Source organism: Orcinus orca, chromosome 1 (genome assembly GCF_937001465.1).
Source record: "Orcinus orca chromosome 1, mOrcOrc1.1, whole genome shotgun sequence".
Classification (NCBI taxonomy): Eukaryota; Metazoa; Chordata; class Mammalia; order Artiodactyla; family Delphinidae; genus Orcinus; species Orcinus orca.
This window is the reverse complement of record NC_064559.1, coordinates 112,503,519-112,530,908: the sequence shown is the minus strand read 5'-3', so window position 1 is coordinate 112,530,908 and position 27,390 is coordinate 112,503,519. Positions and strand designations below refer to the sequence as shown.

The window sequence follows — 27,390 nt, the reverse complement described above, 5'->3', positions numbered from 1 at the left end:
CATCTATGAATTTTATAAGCATGTCATCTATGTCTACTTTTAAATAATTGATTTAAGAGCTAATCAGGGCAGGAATGAAGACAGCTGTGGAATGAACTCTGGGGCCAAAGAGCTTGGGTTTGAATTCTAGTGCTGCCACTTAAGAACTGTGTTATTTTGGGCAAATTCTTTTAACCAGTCTGTGTCTTAGTTTCCTCATCTGTAGAATGGAAATAATGATAGTATGTTTTTCAAAAGGTTGTGGTGAGAATTAAATGAGTTATGTGTATGAAGTGCTTAGACTACCACTTGACACATACTAAGTGATCAATCATCTAAGCTATTGTTGTTGTTTTTATCTTATAAACCATCTTAGATGTTCATACTCTTTTAACAGTATGTCCTATTATTGCTGAGTCTCAAAAAAGTGATTCAGGATGTGTAATTAGACCAAAAAGTTTATCCTTCTATAATAGGAAACATGTTTTGGAAAATGTATAAAATAAAACCTCAGCCAGATATACGTTTACTTGTTTTTTTCTAAACTGAAAGTTTTCTGATATACTAATTGAGGGGTTGTATAAAATTGAGGGCCTAATTCTTCCTCTTTCTTGATGTAGGTATGGCATCACAGCTGCAGGTGTTTTCCCCCCCATCAGTGTCGTCGAGTGCCTTCTGCAGTGCAAAGAAACTGAAAATAGAGCCTTCTGGTTGGGATGTTTCTGGACAGAGCAGCAACGACAAATACTATACCCACAGCAAAACCCTCCCAGCCACACAAGGGCAAGCCAACTCTTCTCACCAGGTAGCAAATTTCAACATCCCTGCTTACGACCAGGGCCTCCTCCTCCCAGCTCCCGCAGTGGAGCATATTGTTGTAACAGCTGCTGATAGCTCTGCCAGTGCTGCTACATCAACCTTCCAAAGCAGCCAGACCCTGACTCACAGAAGCAACGTTTCTTTGCTTGAGCCATATCAAAAATGTGGATTGAAAAGAAAAAGTGAGGAAGTTGACAGCAACGGTAGCGTGCAAATCATAGAAGAACATCCCCCTCTCATGCTGCAAAACAGGACTGTGGTGGGTGCCGCTGCCACGACCACCACTGTGACCACAAAGAGTAGCAGTTCCAGTGGAGAAGGGGATTACCAGCTGGTCCAGCATGAGATCCTTTGCTCTATGACAAACAGCTATGAAGTCTTGGAGTTCTTAGGCCGGGGAACATTTGGACAGGTGGCTAAGTGCTGGAAGCGGAGCACCAAGGAAATTGTGGCTATTAAAATCTTGAAGAACCACCCCTCCTATGCCAGACAAGGACAGATTGAAGTGAGCATCCTTTCCCGCCTAAGCAGTGAAAATGCCGATGAGTATAATTTTGTCCGTTCTTATGAGTGCTTTCAGCATAAGAATCATACCTGCCTTGTGTTTGAGATGCTGGAGCAGAACTTATATGATTTTCTAAAGCAGAACAAGTTTAGCCCACTGCCACTCAAGTACATCAGACCAATCTTGCAGCAGGTGGCCACAGCCCTGATGAAGCTCAAGAGCCTTGGTCTAATTCACGCTGACCTTAAGCCTGAAAACATAATGCTGGTCGATCCAGTGCGCCAACCCTACCGAGTGAAGGTCATTGACTTTGGTTCTGCTAGTCACGTTTCCAAAGCTGTGTGCTCAACCTACTTACAGTCACGTTACTACAGGCAAGTGGCAAATGCTAAAGAGCATGTCTTCAACTAGAGATCTGTCTTTATATTTAACATATATTACAAAGGGCTACGTATAACAATGAATTTATTTACAGATTTCAACACAGAATAGGATAATATACTTTAGTATTATCCTAAATATATTTAGTATTTAATATTCCATGTGTGTGGCATTCCTATATGTAACATTATTTTATTTCTGAAATTTTAACTCTAGAAAAATTAATGCAGTCTGATTCTGAAGGTTGTTCCTAGTTGAATTATAGTAGCATCTGGTTCCTTCTTTACTACCGTTATACCTAATTTTCCCATTTTAAAGTATCTTTAAATATATAAGATGTTTACTTATATGTGATGAATTTGGGCATATGCTGCTATTTTTCCCAGGTTCCTCTCTTGGCAGGTAAGATGCCTTGGGAATAATTCCAAGTTTAACTCTAGCAACGTTTTATTATTTTACATTTTCTTTCTTGCATAATAGAGAGAATTGGATTAGATGATTGCTAAGGTCTCTTCTCGTTTTAATATTCTCCATAGTCCTTTGAACTTATTTGCATATGAACTTATTTGGTTCCATAGTCCTTTGAACTTATTTGCATATGAACTTATTTGGTTATCCTAAAATGGCCTTGACCCAAACACCTTATACTTTAGTGATTTATATTTCCATATTGATACTTCTAATAAAGCTACCTTTTCAATATATAATATTTATTGGGACAGAACTTAAATGCTGGTATGTAGAATTTTGTCTGTACTGTAATCAAGGAGTATTACTGAAAGAGAAGACGGGAAAGTCTTTAAATGAGCTTTTATTTCTCAGTACGTCATTTATCTGTCTAGTTATTAATTTTAAAGAATCTGATATTTATTTTAATGGTCATGCATTAAACACAGATTGTACACTCACCCAATCACGAAGTGAAACAATAAAAAAAGATAACCCACAAAATAAGTTTTATCAAGAGATATGTCCAACATGCCAAATGCCTATAATAAATTTTGAGGAAATAGAAATTCTGAACTAAGAATTTTATATTATGTGTGAAAATAATGTAAGGACATTTTAACCTGTATAGGGACTCAGAAAATATGCCATCTACATATTTTTGTTTTTCTAATTGTGATAAAACCTACCTAACATGAAGTTTACCATTAACATGTACCATTCAGTGTTGTGAAGTATCTTCATAGTGTTGTATAGCCTTCACCACTATTTCCAAATGTTTTTTATCACCCAAAACAGAAACTCTGTAACCATTAAGCAGTAACTACTCCACCCTCCTACCCCCTACCCCTGTTACCTCTATTTGACTTTCTGTCTCTATGAAATTGCCTATTCTAGATATTGCATATAAGTGGAATCATACAATATTTCTCCTTTTGGGTCTGACTTACTTCACTTAGCCTAATGTTTTCAAGGTTAATCTCTGAAATTCTGTAGCATGTATCAGAATTTCATTCCTTTTCAGGACTGAATAATATTCTATTGCATGTATATACCACATTTTATTTATCTATTCATCTGTTGATGGACACTTGGGTTGTTTCCACATTTTTGGCTATTGTGAATAATGATGTAATATGAACATTGGCATTCAAGTGTTTGAGTCCCTGTTTTCAATTCTTTTGGGTATAAAACTAGAAGTAGAGTTGCTGGGTCATATGGTAATTCTTTAACTTTTTGAGGAACCACCAAACTGTTTTTTCTCAGCCATTGCGTGATCTTATATTCCCACCAGCAATGCATGAGGATTCCAATTTCTCCATATCCTCACCAGTACACCAACACTTGTTATTTTCTTTCTCTCTCTTTTTTTTTCTGTTTTTTTTTTTGGATAATAGCCATCCTTATGTATGTGAAATGATATCTCATATAGTTTTGATTTGCATTTCCCTAATGTTTAGTGATGGTGAGCATCATTTCATGTGCTTATTGGCCATCTGTATGTCTTCTCTGGAGCAGTGTCTTAAGTCCTTTGTCCATCTTTGAATTGGATTGTTTTTTGTTGTTGCTGAGTTGTAGGAGTTCTTTATATATTCTGAGTATTAATCCCTGGTCAGATATATGATTTGCAGATATTTTCTCCCATTCCATGGGGTTGCCTTTTCACTATATTGATAGTGTTGTTAGCACAAAAGTTTTAAATTTTGATGAAGTCCTATTTGTCTTTTTTGTTGTTGCTTATACTTTTGGTATATTCAAGAAATCGTTGTCAGGGCTCCCCTGGTGGCGCAGTGGTTGAGAGTCCGCCTGCCGATGCAGGGGACATGGGTTCGTGCCCCGGTCCGGGAAGATCCCACATGCCACGGAGCAGCTGGGCCCGTGAGCCATGGCCGCTGAGCCTGCGCGTCCGGAGCCTGTGCTCCGCAACGGGAGAGGCCACAACAGTGAGAGGCCCGCATACTGCAAAAAAAAAAAAAAAGAAATCGTTGTCAAACAAATGTCATGAAGCTTTTCCCCATGTTTTCTTCAAATAGCTTTAGCTCTTATATTTAGGTTTTTGATCCATTTTGAATTAATTTTTGTATGGTATAAAGTATGGGTCCAATTTCATTCTTTTGCATGTGGATATTCAGTTTTCCCAGCACCATTTGCTGAAAAGACTGTCCTTTCTCCATTGAATGGTCTTGACACTCTTGTCAGAATCCTTTGGCCATATATATGAGGGTTCATTTCTGGGGTCTCCCTTCTGTTCCATTGTTCTAAATGTCTGTCTTTATGCCAGTACCATGCTTTTTTGATTACTGTAGCTTTGTAATAAGTTTTGAAATCAGGAAGTGTGAGACCTCTAGTTTTATTTTCTTTCAAGATTGTTTTGGCTGTTTTGGAGTCTCCTGAAATTCTATATGAGTTTTAGGATGGACTTTTCTATTTCTGAAAAAAACATCATTGGTGTTTATAGCGATTTCACTGAGTCAGCACATCACTTTGCACAGTGTTGACGTCTTAACAACATTGTCTTCCAATCCACCCTAATCTGTTTTTATCTATTCTTTTTATAGTTTTCTAAAGCTCTATCACAGTAATACTTGATGAGCCTAAGGCAAGTGGAATAGCAGCTCAGGCATTCCTTCTTTATATAAATTTTATCCACAGTGGTCCTGTGCATGTTGCATTGTTGCTTTATTAGAGTCCATTAAATCCTCACCCTCTTGTCTTTCAGAAAACCTCTCTGAAATCCTTTTGACCATTGAAGCATTCTGGCTCCAGAGCCAGCCTTCCTCTTACCCTCCTTTTTACATTGCATTGTTTACATTGCTTCATCTTGCTGATAACATGCCAAAGTACTATCAGTTGATGTAAATTTTTGCCACCATGCTGTCTCTGTTGGCCATGGGCACAGCTAAATGATTCAAGCAGTTAAAATAAAGTACTTTATTTCCTAGCCCACTGTAAATGTAAATGTAGACTAATTCCAAGAAAAGTTGCTGTCTTTGGGGCTTGAGTTTTAGGCACAAAGGTTTGTCATGCTTACAAGCTCAATGCTTTTCCATTCTGAACAGGCTAGCTGGCCTTAAAGCTGAGGTCACTTTGTTATGTACGGAAGGACAAGATCTAGATAAGGAAAACATATTTTCAGTTTATCCTAGACAAACAAACAATCCAGTTTCATCTGACACTGAAACCACAGTTAACACCTAAGCCACAGATGTAGGAAGTTAGACTTTATGTAACATCTCTTATTTGGTTTGATGCCTCTGAGATGGGTGGGAAGAAACAAGAGTGTTCATGAAGATGAGCAGAGAATGATTTGTGCTGTTAAGTGATTCCAACCTTAGCTTGCTCTGGGTTCCAGTGAAATAGAGCTTTATGACTTAGGTGGAAGTTTTCAATTTAAAGGAGTTTGAAGTTGGGAAATCAAAATGCAAGGATTGCTATTTCTACCTCCTGGTTATAGCAGTGAGAGCCTGTTTAGTATTTGTTCTCAAAGGATGGGATGTATCTTCAAAGAGGAGAGTCACCATGTCCAAAGTACAATTAATGCCATTTTCCTACTAAAGGGAAGACTGCTAGTTTTGTTTTCCTTTTTCCTGTGCTTTAATAGGTAATCTTTTTTACTGCCCAGTTGTTAGGATGTCAGAGCTGGAAAGGGACCTAGAAGAGTAATTAACTTATTATATAGATGAAGTAGAACCAGAATTTCAGTGTATAGTTTATATTGAGGGATTGAGAAATATTGGAGGCGAAGGGGAAAGATGATATAGTAATGAAAATATTATCAAGAATCTTGATTTGAATTCAGAGGTTAAAACATTCAGTCTTTAGAGGTGAACCTGCTCTAAATGATGTTCAGTAAAAGAAGATAACTTAAGTCTTTTTGCTTCCTGGAGTTTACATCAGTCTAACATTTTTAGGCTCTAATGAAAGTGAAAAGTCCTCAATAGACTGAGCAGCCTTATTTTATTTTACTTTATTTTTACTGCTTTCCTTGTTTTTCTTTTGATACTTACCTTTTTGCATGGTAGATGTGGTAGAGTTAACTGTTTTGGGTGAGCTTTTACTTGAAATACTTAGCTGCTTTTGTTACTCCAGAAGCAGAGCAAGACCAAATGGAAAAACTGATTCCAGTCAGTCTTCAGGGTTTTTTTGTTTAGTGGGCTTGGGAGATGGAATTAGTGTTTTTCTTAATTTCCCTTAAACTTTAAGCCTTAGAAGCCTAACAGTTATCACATCTTATGGCTACCTTTTTAAAGAAGTACGTTATTGGGTGGCCTGGCCCCTCCCTGTGAACTGCCTTTTGGATTTTAAAATGTCTTCCTGGTATAGTAGGAATGGCAAAATCAATCTGCTGCTCTTCAGTTGATGTTTAGGAATGTTCTAAGCCCAGTTTTTATTTTGGCACAAAGCCATTTGCATTCTCCCTGCCAGCTATTTTTGGCACTGTCATGAACTTAGAAATTAATGAGTCTGCTCAGTGAAAGTAAAAATTGTGTTCCTTTTCAATTTTAGAAAGGCTTTTATGTTTCTGGGTACTCTTACCCTCTAGTTTATTAATGCTATCAAACATGCCACAGTGGTTGTATTTAATTGAACTCTGAAATTCCATCAGTAATATGGGGCTCTAGCCACCTGCAATAGGAATATCACTTTTTTGTTTTCTTTGGCTGACAGAACCACAGTTCACATCAAATAGCCCCAAAACTGATGGTATTAGTGGTTCCACCCTTAGCTGTCAAATAGTGTAAGTCCCAGTAGGCCTGGATCTTCTGCTGTTTCTGTGCAAGGATCAGGAAAGTTTTTAGACCCTTTGGAGTCCTCTAATTTACCATTTTCTAGGGGCTACTTAGAAAATTACTCTGGGAGGATATTCTTATTTAGGGAAATATCTTTATACCCTCCCCACTCAGTCTTTGTCTGCCCCCCCTCCCCCATACACACAACACAACAATAAGCACATACTACTTAAGAATAAAATTTGGGAAACCTAGGCACTTCATGAGTAGCCATGGCCAATGGTTCCTAATGGAGAGATCTGCTTTTCCATTTAGCTCCTGATTAATGAGGGATCTGGATCTGGAGTGTCCTTACAGATTCAAATTCTGTGACTTGTTAGAAGGAAAGGAAATTATTTGGAGATGATAAAGTGTTTCAGAGCTCAGACCTTGGATCCAGACTGCCTGGGCTCCAGCCTTGGGCAAGTTACTTAACCTGCCAGTGCCCAGTTTCTACATCTGTAAAATGGAAATAATACTTTCTTACATAGAATCTAAGGTGCCATTGATTGTAAGATGAAATATAATATTATTTATGTACCAATAAGAAAGTAAAGGCACTGCCATTAAACTAAAATATATCATCATTTGCAGGAATCTTCTTAATTTCAGAGATGTTAAAATGTGAAAAATGTGTACCTTATAATTGATGACTTAACAGTGATAAGATATACTTTCATAGGATTGTTGTAAGAATTAAGTGAACCCCACATTTTAAAGAACTTAGTGCGTGGCACATACTAAGTACTATATAAATGTCATCTATTATTATTAATATAACCTATTATTATCATCCCCCTTTTGAATCCATTTATCTCTTAATTTTAGTTACAATTTGCAAAATACCATGTATACCACCATGCCAAATAGATAAATATGTATTTAACTTTTACTTATTTAGAGACAGCATAATGTACTCAACTTCAGAGCTAGGCTACCAGGATTCAAATTCTAGCTCTGCCACTTATTAACTGTGTGATTTTGGGCAAATTACTTAATCTATTTGCCTCTGTTTCCTCCTCTATAAGTATAACATAGAGGGGATAATAATTTTGCTTTGGATATATTCATATAGAGAGAGCTCTTTGTTTATGGTATTACCATAGTTTTCTCTTTAAGGTTTCGTAGGGTTGGGTTTCTCACATGGAGCGTTAGTGGAAATGAATATTTCTGAAGGCACACAGAGAGTTCAAAGTTTTAAAAGAATGATGGTATAATAATAATAGTCATTGTTTTATCTAACACTTACATAACACGCCATGTGCCAGGCGCTGGTCAAGAGCTTTAATATTTGAACGACATCATTATCATCATTATTTTTTACTTATTTATTTTAACCTTACCACAACCTTATGTAGTAAGAGGTACTCATCTCCATTTTATGAATGAGGAACCTGAGGCTCATAGTGGGAATCAGCCGCATAGCACAGGGAGATCAGATCAGTGCTTTGTGACCACCTAGAGGGGTGGGATAGGGAGGGCGGGAGGGAGATGCAAGAGGGAGGAGATATGGGGATATATGTATATGTATAGCTGATTCACTTTGTTATACAGCAGAAACTAGCACACCATTGTAAAGCAATTATACGCCAATAAAGTTGTTAAAAAAAAAAAAAAGAACCTGAGGCTCAGAAAGATTAATTGCCTACAGCTGTTAAATAATGGAATTAGGATTTGAACCACTGTGTCTCTACAGAAGGCATTTCTGTCATAAAGGGGTATTTATTGATCAGGCCATTTAATTGATTTTTCTGTAATTAAAAAGTTTCTGAGAATAAAAAGAATAAGTCCATAATCCCTTATCTGTAATTTCTAAATTCAGAAAGCTTTCAAAGCTAAAAATCTTTTTCTAAGTTTGGTATAAACTTATTTATTGGCAAGACCTGGCTTGAATCAATGTAAGGCTGTTTAAAGTATTTGTCTGGCTTAGTGTGATTGCTCATATGTTTTGTTGCAGAAGTATTAATGTGTTTGATTACGGGATGCTTCCCTAAACTCCATTGGGATTATTATAAAGTATGTAGTTTATGCATGGGTAGTACCTTTCTGAAATTCAAAAAGCTCTGAATTTCAAAACACATCTGGGGCCAAGAGTTTCGAATTATGGATTTTATACCAAAGATTGTTTTCATTTTCATTAAATCAATGTACCTTTACCTGATACTAAAACAAGACTTAATCAACATAGTTTCCCAAAATAATGTGTAATTTTTTTAATTTGCTATTTTTGTTTTTGCTAGAGCCCCTGAAATTATTCTTGGATTACCATTTTGTGAAGCTATTGATATGTGGTCATTGGGCTGTGTGATAGCTGAGCTGTTCCTGGGGTGGCCTCTTTATCCTGGTGCTTCAGAATATGATCAGGTAAGAGTGTTTATTTGGATGGCAATAGAAAGCAAGTAGTTACTGATGAAAGGTTCTAGAGGAATAGAAGTACTAGTGAAGTATTTAGATTGTAGGGAAAGAATAGTCCAATTAAAAATAATTTTTTAAAGAATAGAATTTTCTCTACCTGCTTCTTAGTCTGAAGTTATATTTGCAATTCTAAACTTTAAAAAGGATTTTATTTTATATTACTTTAGGTTGCTACTTTTCCAGGTCTGTAATGATTTATTAGAGACTTAACTTGTCAGCCAGTATGTCTTGTGAATTAGGATATGAAAGTAGAGTAAGGATGTGAAGTTGGAATTTTAAGAGCAAACTTTGGCTCATTTAGTGCTATTTATTCCTTTTTATACATGACACACACTGAAGTAATTACTATCTGCATACTGAAACACATTGGACCCTAGAAGTTGTGATGTGTAGTAGGTCTCTGTAACATAGGATTTAGGAGGGAAATCTTATGAGTTGAAAAGTATTGTAACAAATTATCTGTTTCAAAACAGACAAGCTTTAGAAGATATGCTACAACTTCCTAAGAAACTGGTCCTAAGGAAAAAAGTTTTGCCATGGAAGTAAATTGTGAATTCTCATTTTTTGTTCTTAAAAAAAAATGGTTCTATGGTTATTTTAAACCATTAAAAGAGAAAAGAGCAAAACAGTGTTTTTCCCTATTCAACATGGCATTTTGACTCCTCAGTCCATTTTACAGTAGATGTAACATTTACCAACTTCCAAAAATTTGACTCTTTGGATTTGTCTCTGAGTGAGACATAAAAAATGAGTTGTTCATATGATAAGTAACCAGTTACATTGAGGTTTGTAATTTTTCAGTCTTTCATCCACCTTGTGAGACGTGAACCACCTTCCTTATTTTAACAACAACAAAGAAGTGTGAGGGAGATTAAATGATGCAAAACCACAGTTACTTGAACCAGTCCATTGATTCTCCTCTTTCGGTTTTAGACTCTTGAGAATCTGATGAAGCTATGGATCTTCTCAGAAAAATATGCTCACAATGTTTTATATACAAAGTTAGGGAATTCATGGACCCCCCGATTAAGAAAACTTGCTCCGAGCAATTATAGCCTCTAAAGTGCCATTCCTAGGCCAAATGTTTTGTGGCATCTCTTCAACCTTAGTAAACAGATTGCATTGTAAATATTCCTAGGAAGTGGAACCAAATAAAATTAGATTTAGAAGCTAAGGTACAATGGGGGGTTACCTTGTAAAGAAATGATATAGTAGTTTTGAGAATTTTTGCCTGGTGCACAGATGTGAAAATGGGTTGTAGGAGAAAGTTGTTTTTTTCCCATGCTTAATAATGAATAAATAGAGTGTTGCTGTTGTAGAGCAGGATTGGGAATACTTTATCTTGATGCATCTTTGCTTATACAGAAAGATTCCTGTGGCAGGATCCTTGTTCTTACAGCTGAGTTTTTTTAAAAACAACTTTATTGAGATATAATTCACATACCGTATAATTCAGCCATTTAAAGTGTGCAACTCAGTGGTCTTTAGTATGTTCACAGGGTTGTGAACCATAGCCATAATCAGTTTAGAACATTTTCATGACTCTAAAACGAAACCCAGTACTTACTAGCAGTCAGTACCCATTCTTCCCTAACCACCCCACCACCACGCTGGGAGCCAGTAATCTACTTTCTGTCTGTATAGATTTGCCTATGCTAGCATAGCATATTCATCACATACAATATGTAGTCTTTTGTGCTGGGCTTCTTTTACTTAGCATGATGTTTTTCATCCATGCTGTTGCCTGTATCAGAACTTCATTACTTTTTATGGCTGATCAGTGTTTCATTGTGTGTATGTCTATATGTATATGTGTGTGTGTGTGTGTGTGTGTGTGTGTGTGTGTGTATGTGTGTATGTATATGTATATATGCCACGTTTTTTTATGTGCTCATCTGTTGATGGACACTTGGGGTGTTACCACCTTTTGGCTGTTGTGAATAATGGTGCTATGAATATTGGTGTACCAGGGTTTAAGTCCCTGTTTTCCGTTTCTTTGGGTATAAAGCTAGAAGTAGAATCGCTGAGTGTCTTGCTAATTCTATGAGTGTCTGAGAAAGTATATGAATAGATTATAGTTGAAAACTTCCCTAACATGGGAAAGGAAATAGTCAAGCAGGTGCAGGAAGCACAGAGAGTCCCATACAGGATAAATCCAAGGAGAAACACGCCAAGACACATATTAATCAAACTGTCAAAAATTAAACACAAAGAAAAAACATTAAAAGCAGCAAGGGAGGGCTTCCCTGGTGGCACGGTGGTTGAGAGCCCGCCTGCCAATGCAGGGGACATGGGTTCGTGCCCCGGTCCGGGAAGATCCCACATGCCGTGGAGCGGCTAGGCCCGTGAGCCGTGGCCGCTGAGCCTGCATGTCCGGAGCCTGTGCTCCGCAACAGGAGAGGCCACAACAGTGAGAGGCCCGTGTACCGCAAAAAAAACCCCAAAAAACAAACAAACAAACAAATAAACAATGACAATAATACTTTCTGTTTGCATAAAGGTAAGGTGGGGCCTTTGTTGTTGCATTATTTTAAGCTATGTGAAAAGCAGTATCTGTATGATAGTTCCCATTCTACTTTCACAGTTTAACTCTTTTCATTCTATAATATTAAACATTTTTAATGTTTTAATATTGTAAGTGCATTATTGTAGAGAAATTAGAAAAGATGCAGTAAGCCAAGAGACAAAAATTTCAACCTTTAGTGGTTCTGCCCCTCAAAGGTAACCTGTTACGTTTTGGTATATTTTGTATTTATTTATATATTTTAATTTATTAATTTTCTTTATGTATTTATTGACTACTGTCATAGGTACTCTGGTTACTGGGGATACAGTGCTGAATAAAACATTGTCCTTGCCCTCATGGAGGCTATAGTTTGGTGGTGGGAAATAGACATGAAGTAAATAATCACACAAATAATAATATAGTACAATTGAGATAAATTCTATGAAGGGAAATGTAGTTTTGCAGTTTGTGTGTGTGTGTGTGTGAGAGAGAGAGAGTGTGTGTGAGAGAGAGAGAGTGGACATGCATGCACACGCGTGCACATGCATGTATGGACATGCATGTATCTCCTGACCATGTATGTCCTAATGCCTCTTGATTATACTCATTTTTTCCTATTGCTATTACCCTCGTCCAGGCTGTCTTCATCACTTACATGGGCTACTAGACAACCTCCCTTTTACCTACTCTTGCCTCCCTCTAGTCTTTTTTCCAGAGTGTTTTTTTTTTCAGAACACAAATTTGATCATGCCACTCCCCTGCTCTTTAGTGGTTTCCCATGATTTAGAATTAAGGGCTAAATCCTTAATATGGCCTCTGAGCCTCTACCTGGGTTGTTCTCCTCTTCCTCTCTTCCTTTCAAGATTTGATCTTATACCATTTCTTCTTGCTTTTCTTGCACTAGCCCCACTGGCATCATTTCAGCACTGGTTAAGAATGTTTCCTTCTAGCACAGGCCCTCACACATACTGTTCTCTTAGTCTGGAATGCTTCTCCACCACCCATTCATTTCGTTTAGTCAGTCCCTACTCATTTATTAGCTAACGTGTCACTTCTTCAAGGATGTTTTCCTCACCAGTCCCCAGTCTAGGTCAGGTTCCTTTGTTATGTATTTTTATAGAAGCCTGTTTATTTTCTTCAGGATGCCAATTCAGTTTGAATTATGCATTCAGTGTCTGTTTCCCTCACTTGACTGCAAAGTCTGTGAGAGCAAGAACCATGTCTATTTTAACAATCACCACTGCCTGGCTTAATAAGTACTTACTGAAAGAATGAATATGTGCTACATATAGTTATGTTTCATATATAAACTTATGGACATAGAGGAATACATATACTGTGTTTCATCAAATCTAAGACACTGTTGATTGAGAGATGAACTACTTTTCTGTACCTCTAAGAAAGAATGCTTCCAATTAAACCATGATTTATCATGGCTATCAGTTTTAAGACATATCCTAATTTCAGAGATGTTAATGTGAAAAAATGTGCCTCTTAGAATCAGTGAAGTGTAATTTTTTTAAGTGAGGTCATATTTAATTTGTAATCTGCTTTTTCAATTAGTATGTTATGAAATATCTTTCTTTACAATGTCGATAAATATACTTTTACCCTATCATTTAAAATGTCTGCAGAGTATTTCATTGTACAGATTTTATCCTGGATTTTAAATTCCCTTTTTGTATGGAAAAGAAGTTCACATTTAAAATGTTCTCATCCACATCAATTTTTTTTTTTTTTCTATTTTGTCAATGCTGTATTTTGGCTTCCAGTTAGGTACCTCTCACAGATTCAGAGTAATATCCTGCTGTTTTCTAAAATTGTCTTGTGACGGCCGGCCAGATTTGGCCTGTAGGCCATAGTTTTCTGACCTCTGCTTTACACTCTTAAAAAATTGTTGAGGACCCCAAAGAGCCCTGTTTATGTAGCTTATATCTATTAATATATATTGCATTAGAAATTAAAACTGAAATTTTTGGGGAGGAGAGGTGAGAAGTAAGATTTCCTTGCTTAAAAGTTTCTTTCTAATTTTGTCATTAAATATAGCCATTCTTATATGGAGGGGGGGACGGTTAAAAAAATTACCTCTTGTTTTACTTTCAGTAGGTCAGGAAAGAAGCAGATTGCTTTTTTGGATAGGGAGAATTGTGAAAGCAAACAGAAATGTGAACAATAAAACTGGGAAACTTTTATTTTTATTTTTTAAAATATTTATTTGGTTGTACTGGGTCTTAGCTGTGGCAGGTGGGCTCCTTAGTTGTGGCACGTGGGCTCCTTAGTTGCAGCAGGTGGTCTTCTTAGTTGTGGCACACAGGCTCCTTAGTTGCGGGAGGTGGGCTCCTTAGTTGTGGTATGCAAACTCTGAGTTGTGGCATGCATGTTGGATCTAGTTCCCTGACCAGGGGTCAAACCTGGGCCCCCTGCATTGGGAGCGCAGAGTATTATCCACTGTGCCACCAGGGAAGTCCCAAAACTGGGAAACTTTTAAAACACAAGAATATACAGGCACATGTCTCATTAGCCATCAGAGCAGTGACATCATCACACATCACCTCTGGAAATCTCTATACCCATGAGAAAGAAATGAAAAAGGCAAATAACTTCTTAGTATTATTATGAAAATAGTTTATATTTCATAGACTCCCTAAAAGGATCTTGGGGACCCCTCAGTGTTCCCCAGACCACACTTTGAGAACTGCTGGTCTAGTTCAAAGTAGGTGTTCAATAAATATTGAATGGGGACTTCCCTGGTGGCACAGTGGTTAAGAATCGCTTGCCAATACAGGGGACACGGGTTCGATCCCTGGTCCGGGAAGGTCCCACATTTCTCTAGGCCACGGAGAAAGTAAGCCTGCGAGCCACAACTACTGAGCCTGCGTGCTACAGCTAGTGAAGTCTGTGCGCCTAGAGCCTGTGCTCCACAACAAGAGAAACCACCGCAATGAGAAGCCCGTGCACCATAGCAAAGAGTAGCCCCTGCTCTCCACAACTAGAGAAAGCCCATGCACAGCAATGAAGACCTAATGCAAATAAAAATAAAAATAAAAATTGAATGAATGAACATAGTACCTGCCTTTTATTGATGTGGGGATAGAGAAACTAAATTGTTTAATTTTATGGTATGAGCAATTTAGAGTGGGGACAATTGACAAGAGCTAGAGTAGCCAAGGAAGGAAGAGGTTTATGGAAATTTTTTCCTAATCTCTTAAATTGGATAATGTATGAACAAACAAACAAAACCTTGGTAATCCATGAAATAGTTTGTTGGAAACTATTCTGTTCTGTCCTAGAAATTTCTTATAGTTTTTTGAACTCTGTATCAGAAATCTACCAAAAAAAAGGGTCACACAGAAAATTTTCAAAACTGAGTTTTCCTTGTAAATAATAGGTATAGTAACAAGGAAGTTACTGAATAAATATTTGGGAATTATCTGTGAGTGGGTTAGCATATATATCTACAGATAAATTTCATTTGTATTGATCAAATAGTTAATTTCTTTGCAGTACCTTTCTTTTTTTTTGACTAGAGCTAATATTTATAATATTTTAGTGTAAAAGTTTTTAATAATTTACCTTTTCACTCCAAATCAATGTTTTGATGGTTTTGACATTTCAGATTCGTTACATTTCACAAACACAAGGCCTGCCAGCTGAATATCTTCTCAGTGCCGGAACAAAAACAACCAGGTTTTTCAACAGAGATCCTAATTTGGGGTACCCACTGTGGAGGCTTAAGGTCTGACTCCCTTGCTATACTATACTATTCATTCCTGTACTCCTTAATTCTAATTTGAATTCAAAGTTTAGTTATTAAATTCTTGCGGTGGAGGGGGGCAAAAGGGGGGACAGTGGGAATTTTCGTTTGCAGGAGCAAATACTTTGAGAAATTATATCATTGTACCCGTATGGCCTTATCCTTAGTTAAAAAAACAAAACATTAAATGCCAGTTCAATTGGCTGAGGTTATTTTATATATTTGAATCAGCAGCTAAGAAGGGGGTATGGAGAGTAGTGCTTATCATTAAGTGATAGGAAGAACTAGAGTAATTTAGTAGTGGCTGTTTTTTAGAGAATTCTCAATAAATATGACAAAACAACACAATTTTATAACTGCCCATATTAAGACCTTACTTATTTTCTTAAAACAAATAGATGTCTGAGTAATTTGATTAACCCAGTGACTCTGTCTCTGAGCCTATTGAATAGTTAGTATTTGAAATATTGTTTCATTTGAAAGTAACTTTTAGAGAAAAATGGTAATGTCTCTTCTTAACTGACATTCTTCAGGAACTGTGCTACATCATTGCTTGCACATTTATTTTATCATTGTTGAAAGGGTGGCCAGGTATCAAGGTCCCATCTCTCTACCGGAAGATTTTCTTGTTGTAAATTACTTTCACGTTTGTGATCTCTGGTTGGCAAGGTGACAACACTTGTATCTCTGTATTCTGACTTTAATTTAGAATAAGAGGTGAAAACATACAGATGGAATTTTTTAAAAATCTGTATTTTGTAGACACCTGAAGAACATGAATTGGAGACTGGGATAAAATCAAAAGAAGCTCGAAAGTACATTTTTAATTGTTTAGATGATATGGCTCAGGTAAGCATGGAAAGTTTCAGAAAGCCAGACATTTATGTATCTCTTTAATCAGAGATACACTTCCATTGGTTATATTAAAGATAGATTCAATTTGTTATCGTCTAATATATGTTTTCATTTTTTACATAAATACATTAATATTCTTCCACATATTAAAAGAATGTTTGAATCCTAGCAAAGGATATTTTTAGAATTTATATATTTCTCCTTTGCTTTTGCTTAACTAGTCTTTTGCATGTCAGTATTTTGAAATATTATTTACGAAGGTTCCTTTCTTGTCCATTTTTTCTACTAAATAAATACTTACATAAGAGCTAACATTTATTTAGTGCTTTTGTTCCAAACTCTGTCTAAACACATACTATGTCATTTAATCTTTTCAGCAATAGAAACTATATTTAAGTAATAACAATCATTTTTACTTAACTTCTTTGATCTGTATTTTGAATGAAAAGAGCTTATTCAGCTTTATTCTACCAACAAACTGTACCAAATTGAAGATTTTAATTAGACAGTATAAGAAGAGCTTCCATTTGTGAAAAAATTTCCTCAGGTTTTTCTCTTGAGCTATACACACACACACACACACACACACACACACACACACACACACACACATATTATACATATGAATATTATATATATAAATATGTATACATAGTGCACATGTTAAATGTCAGCATTAAAGGTTGAGTGATGAAGTATAATATTTCTAAATTTTCCTTGTAAGGTGAACATGTCCACAGACTTAGAGGGAACAGATATGTTGGCAGAGAAGGCGGATCGAAGAGAATACATAGATCTGTTAAAAAAAATGCTAACAATTGATGCAGATAAGAGAATTACTCCTCTGAAAACTCTTAACCATCAGTTTGTGACAATGACTCACCTTCTGGATTTTCCACATAGCAATCAGTGAGTATAGTATGGTCTGGGGCATTTTGCCATGATGTGGTTTTCTGTTGAGTTACCATCTTACAGCTAAGTGGAAGTATCACAAGAGTAGTGGCTTTGATACTTGCATATTTGGCTTACTGATGCTTTTCCTTCTCATTGAAAAATCATGAAATTAAAAATTAGATGTGTAAAAAAAATTAGATGTGTATTTTTCCTTTTTATGGTTATAAAAACTCTTGGTTCATTTTCTCTGAAAGTACTCAGGGGTAAAAAACCATTAATCTGTATTTATCTTGAGTTATTTGCTATCTGTTTAAATCTCGGCATTTATTTCATTGAATTTTTAATCTCTTTTTTCAGTGTTAAGTCTTGTTTTCAGAACATGGAGATCTGCAAACGGAGGGTTCACATGTATGATACAGTGAGTCAGATCAAGAGTCCCTTCACCACGCATGTTGCCCCAAATACAAGCACAAATCTAACCATGAGCTTCAGCAACCAACTCAATACAGTGCACAATCAGGTATTCAGTAAATGATTTGGGGAACTCAGACCTAAGTGGGATAAAAACTAGTAAGAGTACAGGGTGAGGTAGAGAAACCAGTCTTTGCTTTGGTGGTCTTGTAGCTTCGTAAGAATTTTCAGACTGATAATACCTACACATCATGTGCTGACAAAAATTAAAAACAAAGGCCTAATCCATGCCCTCATAGTCTTAGCATAGCCAAATAAGTGGAACCTGCCTTCTATACTACTTACTGCTGTTGATTGTACTGACTTCAGCCAAATGACTCTCTTTTTGTTAGATAGCTCTCATTACATGTATCGAAAGGTGTTCCCAATCATTTTTTTCTATGCTGTATATTAGGTCCTCAGAATTTACTCATCTGATAACTGGAAGTTTGTACTCTTTGACCACCTCTCCAGCCATCTCCTACCCTGCCCCACCAACTACTGATCTACTCTTTGTTTCTGTGAATTCCAATGATTAACTTTAAGAGTGGTTTTGCATTTGTTTGCCAAACAGTGATATTTACATTTAAGTTTGTTTCTGAAGATGGAAGTTTTCTAATTTCTTAGCTAGGTCTACTTTCTAAATGGAAGATCATATGAGATTTGGTGGGATCTCACATCCAGTAACTTTTTGCAAAGAAAGAAGAAGTAGGGGTTTATTTATATAGCCTCAACCAGAGCAGGACTTTTTTTTTATTCTTTGTTTTCTTTTTCAGCTTTATAATCTACCTTAAATTTAACAGATAGGAAGAATTTCTTAAGCAGAGAGTTATTTCAAAGACAGTTAACATTACATTTTAAAACTTCATTGTTAGTTTTTCTGGATAGAATCTATGTATGTAAAAATGTTTATACCAGTATCCTTTTGTTTTTAGGCCAGTGTTCTAGCTTCCAGTTCTACTGCAGCAGCTGCTACTCTTTCTCTGGCTAATTCAGATGTCTCACTGCTAAACTACCAGTCGGCTTTGTACCCATCATCTGCAGCACCAGTTCCTGGAGTTGCCCAGCAGGGTGTTTCCTTGCAGCCTGGAACCACCCAGATTTGCACTCAGACAGATCCATTCCAACAAACATTTATAGTATGTCCACCTGCTTTTCAAAGTAAGTGGGGAAACTCCTATATCATATGGTATATATCAGACCTACCTGCTTTAGGCAGATCCTAAGTAAGTATCTAGTTGTTTAGTTTTGATCTTTGACAAGTTTAAACTCAGTCTTTGATTATGAAGATAACTGAAGTAGGTTGATCTTTTTTACGTTGGTTATTTGTCTAATTATGATGCTATCTGACACATAGGCATTCAATTAATGTTTCCTTATTTGAACTGCCTGATAACCAGTTTTCTTGCCCATTGAGACCTTGTACTGATGTCCTATATCTAGCATAAACACGTATCTCTCAATGTGCAGAGTATATACATCTTGAAAAAACTTGTTGGAAATAGAACTGCTATATATTGAATCTTATTCCCTGTATCATTCCATTATAAAATAAAATTAGTATTCCAAATAAAAGGTAATTCTATTAAAAAATGTAAAAATCATGTTTAAGAATGTAGAAACCTCTTAAGTTACATTCAGAAGTAAAGATCATTATTGAACTGAAAAATTCTACAAGCTGAGGTATTTGTGTGGGTAAGGCATTAAGATTATCTGCTTCAGCTTATGAATTATATTGTTCCTGCAAACTCCTATCAGTAGAGGAAGAGAATAGCTGAAGAAGGGGGCTCTCACCTGATGTGTTGCAATAAGATTTTAATTTTTACATTTCCATCCTTCCTCATTTTCTCGTTGTTCTGTGTTTATTGATCTGGTGAGCTATTTAAAAGGTTAAATAAATTATTTTAAGGATATATTCTGATGACATCTTGACTTTCCCAATAGAAAGTCAATGTCATGCCCTCTGGGAATAAACCAGGATTCAGGCTTCTCATAGCAGTTCACACAGAAGCAGTTAGCATTTTTATCTTTTTACTTCAGCTACTTATTGACTGTGACTCTTATTTGTTTGGTTTCTGACAGAGTCAGAGCAAACAGAAGGAAAAGAGGGGCTAGGGGAGATTGAGAGATTACTGGGAGTACAGGAGAGCGATAGCAATGTAAATCAGGGAGAAACCACAGGGAGAGAGGAGGAGCAGATTCAAAACCTGTAAATGCAAATTTAGCCTAATTTACCCAATTATTTTTTTCGTATGCTTCATAATAGTAAATTCTATACTTTGGGTTGTCATATGTTGAGTGATTCTTCTACTGAACTTAGCAAATAGCCACCCCTCTCCCCTTCACCTTTCCCAAAGTGAGTTTCATTGGAACAGTTTTCAGATGTGCAACTGAAGTTTTCTGCTTCTTCTCAGATGATATTTAAGAGATGAGGCAGAAGAACTTTTAGTTCCTTTAACAAAACAAAATGTAAGGAGAAGAGGTAGAGGGGAAAAGTGGTTTAACCCCTTTTGGTATAATTAGGGAAGTATAAGCTTTGGAAATTTTTTTCCTATTTAGGAAGTCTAAATAACCTGAGGAGCTAGATAGGGCAAATTTTAAAATTTACAAATGAAAGGGAGTTTTAAAATGAAAGTGATGACAGTAATGAAAACTGATATGTATTAGTTACTACATGCCAGATAATGTTCTAAGTGCTTTTTCATGTATGTATTCATACTCACAAATAACCCTGGGAAGTGGATAATGTCATTATGCCCAATTTATAGGTGAGAAAACTGATCGTGATTCCCTCATTTGCTCAGTTTTTATGTCCAGTCAGCGGTAGGGCCATGATTTTGAACCCAGGCAGTGGGCCCATAGCTTATACATCTTGAAGTGTTATACTCTGTACTGCCTTTCAGTGTCTAAACTCAAAGAGCTGTAGGGAGTTGTCAGTTCATTTGCCAACCACAGCCATATGCTGGTTTCTGCCCAGCAGGCCTCTGTACCAGGTTGCCTACTTTTCTTTCACCATCTGCTCTTTCACAAGATGCCTACACTTAGAGGAGAATAGACCCTCATCCATTTGACAGCTTTACTCTTCTTGCCATACTTTCATGTTTTTTTTTAATTTAAAGGGCTATGTTCAACAAAAACAAAAAACAAAACAAATAATAAAAACAAAACTTTAATCCAAGTTCAGGGTTCAGGGAGAACCTTCCCAGAGGGTTGCCTTTTGTTAATTCTTTGTTTCCACTTGGGGTTCCCTGCAAAAGCTAGTTTTAAACTAGCTTGACTGCTGTGGCTTAGCCTAAATTACTATAGCAATCTAATACTTATTTAGAGTCACATTTGTGGGTCAGTATATAAATACTACTTTCTATAGTATTCCAGTTGACCAAAATAGACATTTTGCTCAGTGGAAACTATAATTCTGTAATTTTGTCCTCTTTTATTTCATCATCCTGGGACACAAAGATGAGCTTCTATAGTGAACATTTCTTCCTAAATTTTGCCATAGGAGGCTATTGCAATAATGTTGTCTTGTAGTTAGCCATGGAAATATAGACAAGAATCCTTGATGTTACTTAGCTTTCTGATTAGATAGCATTGCCTTAGGAAGAATGGCTGGCAATTTTTTTTTTTTTAATCTGGATACCTGGATTTGTTTCCTTTTCTTTTTATGTAAGTAGCACTTTTAAAAAAGTTATTATTAGAGTGTTGTGATTCTGATTTTACTAGTCTCTTTTACTTTGTATATTTCTGGATTATGTTTTCCTATGTGACAATTAGTTACTAAATTAACTTACTGAAATGCAAAATTGGAAGACTTAGCTTGCTGAAAACAACAATATTAGAGTTTATGAGTTATGCTCATTTGATACCTCCATAGTAATATTCAGAGAAATTAGTTGGTGATAGCCTAGAAGGTGTCACTGAAGGAATATTCTAATTAAAATGGCTGTATCCTCACTTAACAAAATGCAAGCATCAGTGAATCAAGAGGCATTATAGAAACTTAAATTCTTTACGTTGAAAGCCTTGATAGGGTAGGTTTAAAAGAAAGTTTTGAAGGTTCTCTTCTCAAGTCTTGGCAAAAGGGAGAACTATCTTGAGCCCTTCTTTTCCCCAGAATGAGATACTCCTGATTGCAGGAAACATTTATTCAACATTTGTGCCCAGAGGATAATGAATAAAATGATAAAGAGACATGGTCACTGTTCTAAAGGCAGCAAAAAGTTCTTAATTTTCCTAGCTTTCCATTAGCTAGAGAAGAGCTTTAGAAAGCTGTCAGTGACGAGAGCAGATTTCTAAAATAAGTACAAAAATGTGTTTCTGTAAACCACAATGTCTGCTTTTAAAATATTTTTATCCTAGGCATAATTCCTTCAGTTCACATACTGGTTAAAGATAAAATATATGACTAAATTGTGAACTAGGTTATATATTTTTGAGCAGTTGGGTAAAAACATCCCCTTAAAATAGTCTAAATAAAAGGGTAACCAAGATAATAAATTATTGAGCTTTTCATAATGTTTCTTATCTAATTAACCAGAAGTTATAAAGTCTTTGCCTTTAATAGATTACACTTTTTAAATGCTTAAGTGTTTTTTTTCCCTCTAGGATTAAAAGCTGAACATAACTTACTAAGTGAAGGTTTTTTGTTTGTTTTTGCCTCTGCTGTTAATGGGAGTGGGATGAGTGTTGTGTTTTAAGCTTTGTTGGATAAAAAAAAAAAGTTTTGAATTTCCTGAAGCCAGCCCTCCCTCTGTCAGGCATCTTTCCATTAATCCAACCTGAAGGGAATCAAGTCTCCCTTTTCTTAACTTCCCAGACTTTGGTGAAATGCCTTTGTCTTAAGTGTCTAGAACTAAAACCTGGGTGGTAGGTTTTTCGAACCAAAAAGCTAAAAACAAACCCAAAAACCCCCAAACAAGCAGTATCCCCAGACCTAGCAAAGCAATATAACTGTGATGTTACTTTTTACAGCTGGACTACAAGCAACAACAAAGCATTCTGGATTCCCTGTGAGGATGGATAATGCTGTGCCAATTGTACCCCAGGCACCAGCTGCTCAGCCACTACAGATACAGTCGGGAGTTCTTACACAGGTAAAAGACAGAGCAGCTTGGATACTCAATAGTGCTGAAGTTCTCTGAAGCACTGTTGAGAATCAGATATTTTGTCCTAGAAAATGGTGTTTGCTTTGACTGTAAGATCTTTCTTGGTCACGATTCAGTGGACTTAAAATGAAACATCTATAATGGAATGACATACTCATTCCTAACACTATTGCAACTCTGCCAGTGACTTCCTTAGACTTGGAGACATAAATATCCAGACTTTGAGAAATTGTCTACTGAGGAAATTTAATTTTGTGGGATGAAGTTAATTTTTTATCTTGATGCTCTTAAAGGTATAGGACACATGTAACAACACTTTGATTCTAAAAGTAAAAGGTTCCCCTTTTGCTCTCTTAGTGTCCCCATTACTCACTCTTTGAGAATTTCATCACAGTTGAGAGGCTGGATTATATCAGGATGCCTCTTCGAGTATTACATTCCTTCATTCCTTGTGTTTAACTAGGCTGTAGAAAGGTTTAAAACTTTATCCCTGCCATGCAAAACGCAGCTAAGATGGTCAAGAAACTCATGAAATATTCATATAAGCAACAAATACTATATTTTTAATTCTGTGTATAAATGTTTGTGGCCTGTGACACATAGCAAATCTGAAATCCAAAACCCTGATTTTGTGAGTAGGAAGAGGAAGAATTCTTAATACATGCCTTTGTTAACTGAGTTTTTTAGAACTGATCCTCTGAATCCAGCCCAAGAAGGATTCCCATACTTTTTTGCTTTAGGCCATTGACATTTGACCTAGTGGTCCAATGCTGTGCGGAGTTGAAGGGGAAAGTTGTGTTTGGTACATGCATTTTAAGTGATATGAAACTCCTGCTTATTGTTGGTAATAACTTGGGGGGAATGAAAACCCTTCTGAATCCAGATAACCTGCCTCCGTGTTTGTTTCACTCACCTGCCTAATCTACATTTCAGGGAAGCTGTACACCACTAATGGTAGCAACTCTCCACCCTCAAGTAGCCACCATCACACCGCAGTATGCGGTGCCCTTTACTCTGAGCTGCGCAGCCGGCCGGCCGGCGCTGGTTGAACAGACTGCCGCTGTACTGGTAATTCCCCTCACTTGATTGTGTTACTAACGGAGTTTCTTTGGTTTCTTTCTTTTTTTTTACTTTTTCCTGTTTGTTTTTGTTCTGTTTTCTTCTGGTTTTCTCATTTTTCCAAAAAAATTTTTTTAACTTAGTCTTTGCAGAGGGCATGGAAGCATGTGCCATCTTGTGGCTGTGTTCTTGCTACATCTTTAATGTCTCATTGTTTTCCTCCCCAACATTTGCTGAAGCACTGTTTGACTCTGATGTTCAGTGTGGCTCTGAAAGGGGTCAGACCCCTTGATTCTTCTTTGCCAGCCTAGTGTGATAAAAGCTCTTGGTGTAGCCTCAGAAGAGCTTCAACACTGTTATCTGTTTCTCTGCCCTATCTTTTACCCTGTGAACCTTGAGAATGAAGGAAATGGCCTTTAGTTTGGCTCTGCTACAGGTACCGGATGGCCAAAATTGGAACTCCTTGGCAAGTTAGCTTCCTTCTTTATTGACTGTTTTAAGCTTCTAAAACTTTTGTGTATGTAGAAATGTTTAAGATGCTCTTACTTTATTTCCTTATTAGTTGACATTAACTTTCCGTCTCTGAACACATGAAGATAACTCTTTGCCACTTATGATCAGTGACAGCTAATATCTTCCATTTAAACATCTTCCCTTTAGAGCCTTTTTAGATCATATTTCATTTGTTGGTTGAAATCAAAGGTGAACTCGTTTATAGGGGTTTTGGAGAAATTAATTATTTTACAAATAGGTCTTTATACAAAAGACCTATTTATACTGAAAAACTTTATGTAAGAATATCTTTGTTATCAAAAGTCATGGGGAAAATTTATTAAATATAGCAGCAAATGTAGTGTGGGTTTTAGAGATAGGAAAACAAACAAATAGGACTTTGAGGTATATTTCAGCATTTGTAACCTTAATAGTGATTTTTGGATGTGTTTGGTTTATTTGGGGGAGTTAGAATTATTTATTTGACATCTGGCATTTTATCATTTAAAATTTAAAATTAGATAAGCATTCGAAAACCTAATTGATACTGTTGACCCCTGATATTTGTTCATCTTTCAGAGTGGCTTTAAATTTCTTTTGTTGTTTCTCAAGGACTCGTGTGAGTGAAAAACACTTTCAGAATACATACTTTAGTTGCTGGAATTTCTTTGGTTTTCAATTTAAGAGTCTTTGTCACTGCCAAATTAATTACATCATAAGCATAAGCCCTGAGTGTGAGGGAGTCAGATATATTTCCAACTTGATTGATCCAAGCCATTGGTTTTAACTTGCACACCTGTAGTTTTGAGGTTGGGAATGTTAGTTGACACTTCTCCTTTGCTGCTTCTCTTAAGTTTGCACTAGCCATTTGCTAAGCTTTGCATATTTTTGTTCTTCCTCTGTCAAAACAGTTCGTCGCTTGGAACGCCAGATTTCTGCCTCACGTTGAAATGTTATTTCTTGCTTTGTATTAAACTACATGCTTTGTCTTGTGCAGGTGTTGGCTTATGGAAAGACGCATGGTGTGACTTAACATACTTCTCTTATTTTTTGTTTTGTTTTGTTTTGTTTTGAATTCTGCTTATGGTAGCAGACATGTTTGCAGTTTCTCTGATTTGAAGGCTTCTTGTTTGGAACCGGTATTTGTAACAAGTGGATCTGTTACTTGCAGAAATATTTTTAAAACAGTGTGTTGATGGCCTTGCAGTTTGGAATTCCAGAAACAGAACCATATGTACCCAAGCATTGTAGGTGATTGTACTGTGGAATTCAGGTTTAAAAAGCAGACTTTCAAATCTGTTCCCATTTTTCTAGGAAATGCCACAATTTCCGTAAGAAGTACAGAAAACATATTTGTTGCTATTTATTGCAAGTGGCATGGCTTGTTAAGAACTACAAACAATGTATTTTCTTTTAGTGATTAGTTTTTATGTCGAGTTATGTTTCTACAAATGATGCATATTTAGGAAACTACTAAAAACAAAATATGGTACTCTCCGCATCTATTTCTTAAATATTTTTCTTATTGCATTTTTTAAAAATGCTATCACATGGCTATAAATGATGAAGTTAGCTTTCTCTTGCTGGCATTAAGCTTGTTTGCCAAAGGATTTTGGCCTTTGGTCATCCACATCTGGCTCCATTTTCCAAGGAGTACCCTTTTAAAAAGGAACAATTCTCCTCTTTGTTTTATGGGTTGAATTGACCTGATGTCTTTTATCTGATTGGCACTCAAATTTTTAAATTCCTATTTTTAATCTCAAGGGAGTTGTCTTAACTCTTTCTTGGGATGTTTTTAGACTCTTTGCAAAAATGTTACTCCAGCATTTAACTAGAGCTTACTTCTGAACTTTCAGATTCCTTTACTCTGCAGTATAATAGAAACTCTTAACCACAGGGATCTTCTTTTCTTTAATACCCTGGTGGTCAGGTTATGGAGGTGGCCAAGAGAAGGCAGCGTGTTCTTTTTCCCTGTTCATAAGACTTGTAACCTTGAGCCCCTCTGACCTTCCTTTTTTAAATCTCTGCAAGTTAACAATCTACAAGAAACTTCTTTTAAGCTATTAATTTTTCTTTCATCTAAAAAACAGAAGAAAAAGCCAAGAGTGAGTCAAGTCTGGATCTTTTTGTGTTTGTTTCCTTACAGCAGGCTTGGCCTGGAGGAACCCAACAAATTCTCCTGCCTTCAACTTGGCAACAGTTGCCTGGGGTAGCTCTACACAACTCAGTCCAGCCCACTGCAGTGATTCCAGAGGCCATGGGCAGTGGCCAGCAGCTCACAGACTGGAGGCAAGTGCCCTGTGTTCCTCTCTGGGAGAATTTGCAAGGGCAGGTCCCTTAGGGAAGGACCACTTGAGGATTTGGTGAGACAGGAAGAAGGTAAAGGAAAGGAGAGATTTATCTCTGTGTGAAATCCTTGAAGAAAAGAATCCATATCAGGCTAGGAGACAGAGTTACAAGAAAACTTTGAATGCAGGAAAACAGTAGGTTCTAAGTTCAGAAATTATTTACTTCAGATTTAAAGAAAGTGTTATGCAATAAACCATACAGTGAAAACCCCTAAAGCCTTATAATCCAGGTGCCGAACTATAAAAATAAAACACAGCTTTATTTGGTTGTTTTAATTGCTTTTAGTACCTATTTGGTCCTGACTTCCCAGTGTTTTCAGCATTCATACTTCTCTTTCTGATGATACAGGAATGCCCACTCTCATGGCAACCAGTACAGCACTATTATGCAGCAGCCATCCTTGCTGACTAACCATGTGACATTGGCCACTGCTCAGCCCCTTAATGTTGGCGTTGCCCATGTTGTCAGACAACAACAATCCAGTTCCCTCCCTTCAAAGAAGAATAAGCAGTCTGCTCCAGTCTCTTCTAAGTAAGTCTCTGTTAGGGCTGATAGTTAAAATTGCCAGTTTGAAAGATATGTCGCCTGGCATCTGGAGTGTTGGAGTATAG

General features: G+C 36.6%; 1 protein-coding gene across 6 annotated transcripts in view; it reads left to right on the top strand.

The window, feature by feature from the left end:
* The window catches only part of HIPK1 (homeodomain interacting protein kinase 1), a 48,569-nt gene that overhangs the window by 10,194 nt on the left and 10,985 nt on the right, over positions 1-27,390 (top strand). For 3 of the 6 annotated variants that reach the window (XM_033435883.2, XM_033435873.2, XM_004263208.4), the window contains exons 2-12: positions 600-1,677; positions 9,141-9,264; positions 15,438-15,557; positions 16,338-16,424; positions 17,155-17,339; positions 17,682-17,844; positions 18,710-18,935; positions 22,746-22,867; positions 23,813-23,947; positions 26,577-26,719; positions 27,128-27,310. In XM_033435883.2, the coding sequence (XP_033291774.1) occupies positions 602-1,677; positions 9,141-9,264; positions 15,438-15,557; positions 16,338-16,424; positions 17,155-17,339; positions 17,682-17,844; positions 18,710-18,935; positions 22,746-22,867; positions 23,813-23,947; positions 26,577-26,719; positions 27,128-27,310 (2,564 nt within the window). In that variant the 5' untranslated portion in view covers positions 600-601. The remainder of the gene's footprint in view (positions 1-599; positions 1,678-9,140; positions 9,265-15,437; positions 15,558-16,337; positions 16,425-17,154; positions 17,340-17,681; positions 17,845-18,709; positions 18,936-22,745; positions 22,868-23,812; positions 23,948-26,576; positions 26,720-27,127; positions 27,311-27,390) is intronic. The other 3 variants (XM_033435892.2, XM_033435901.2, XM_049709976.1) reach the window with 3 other exon arrangements.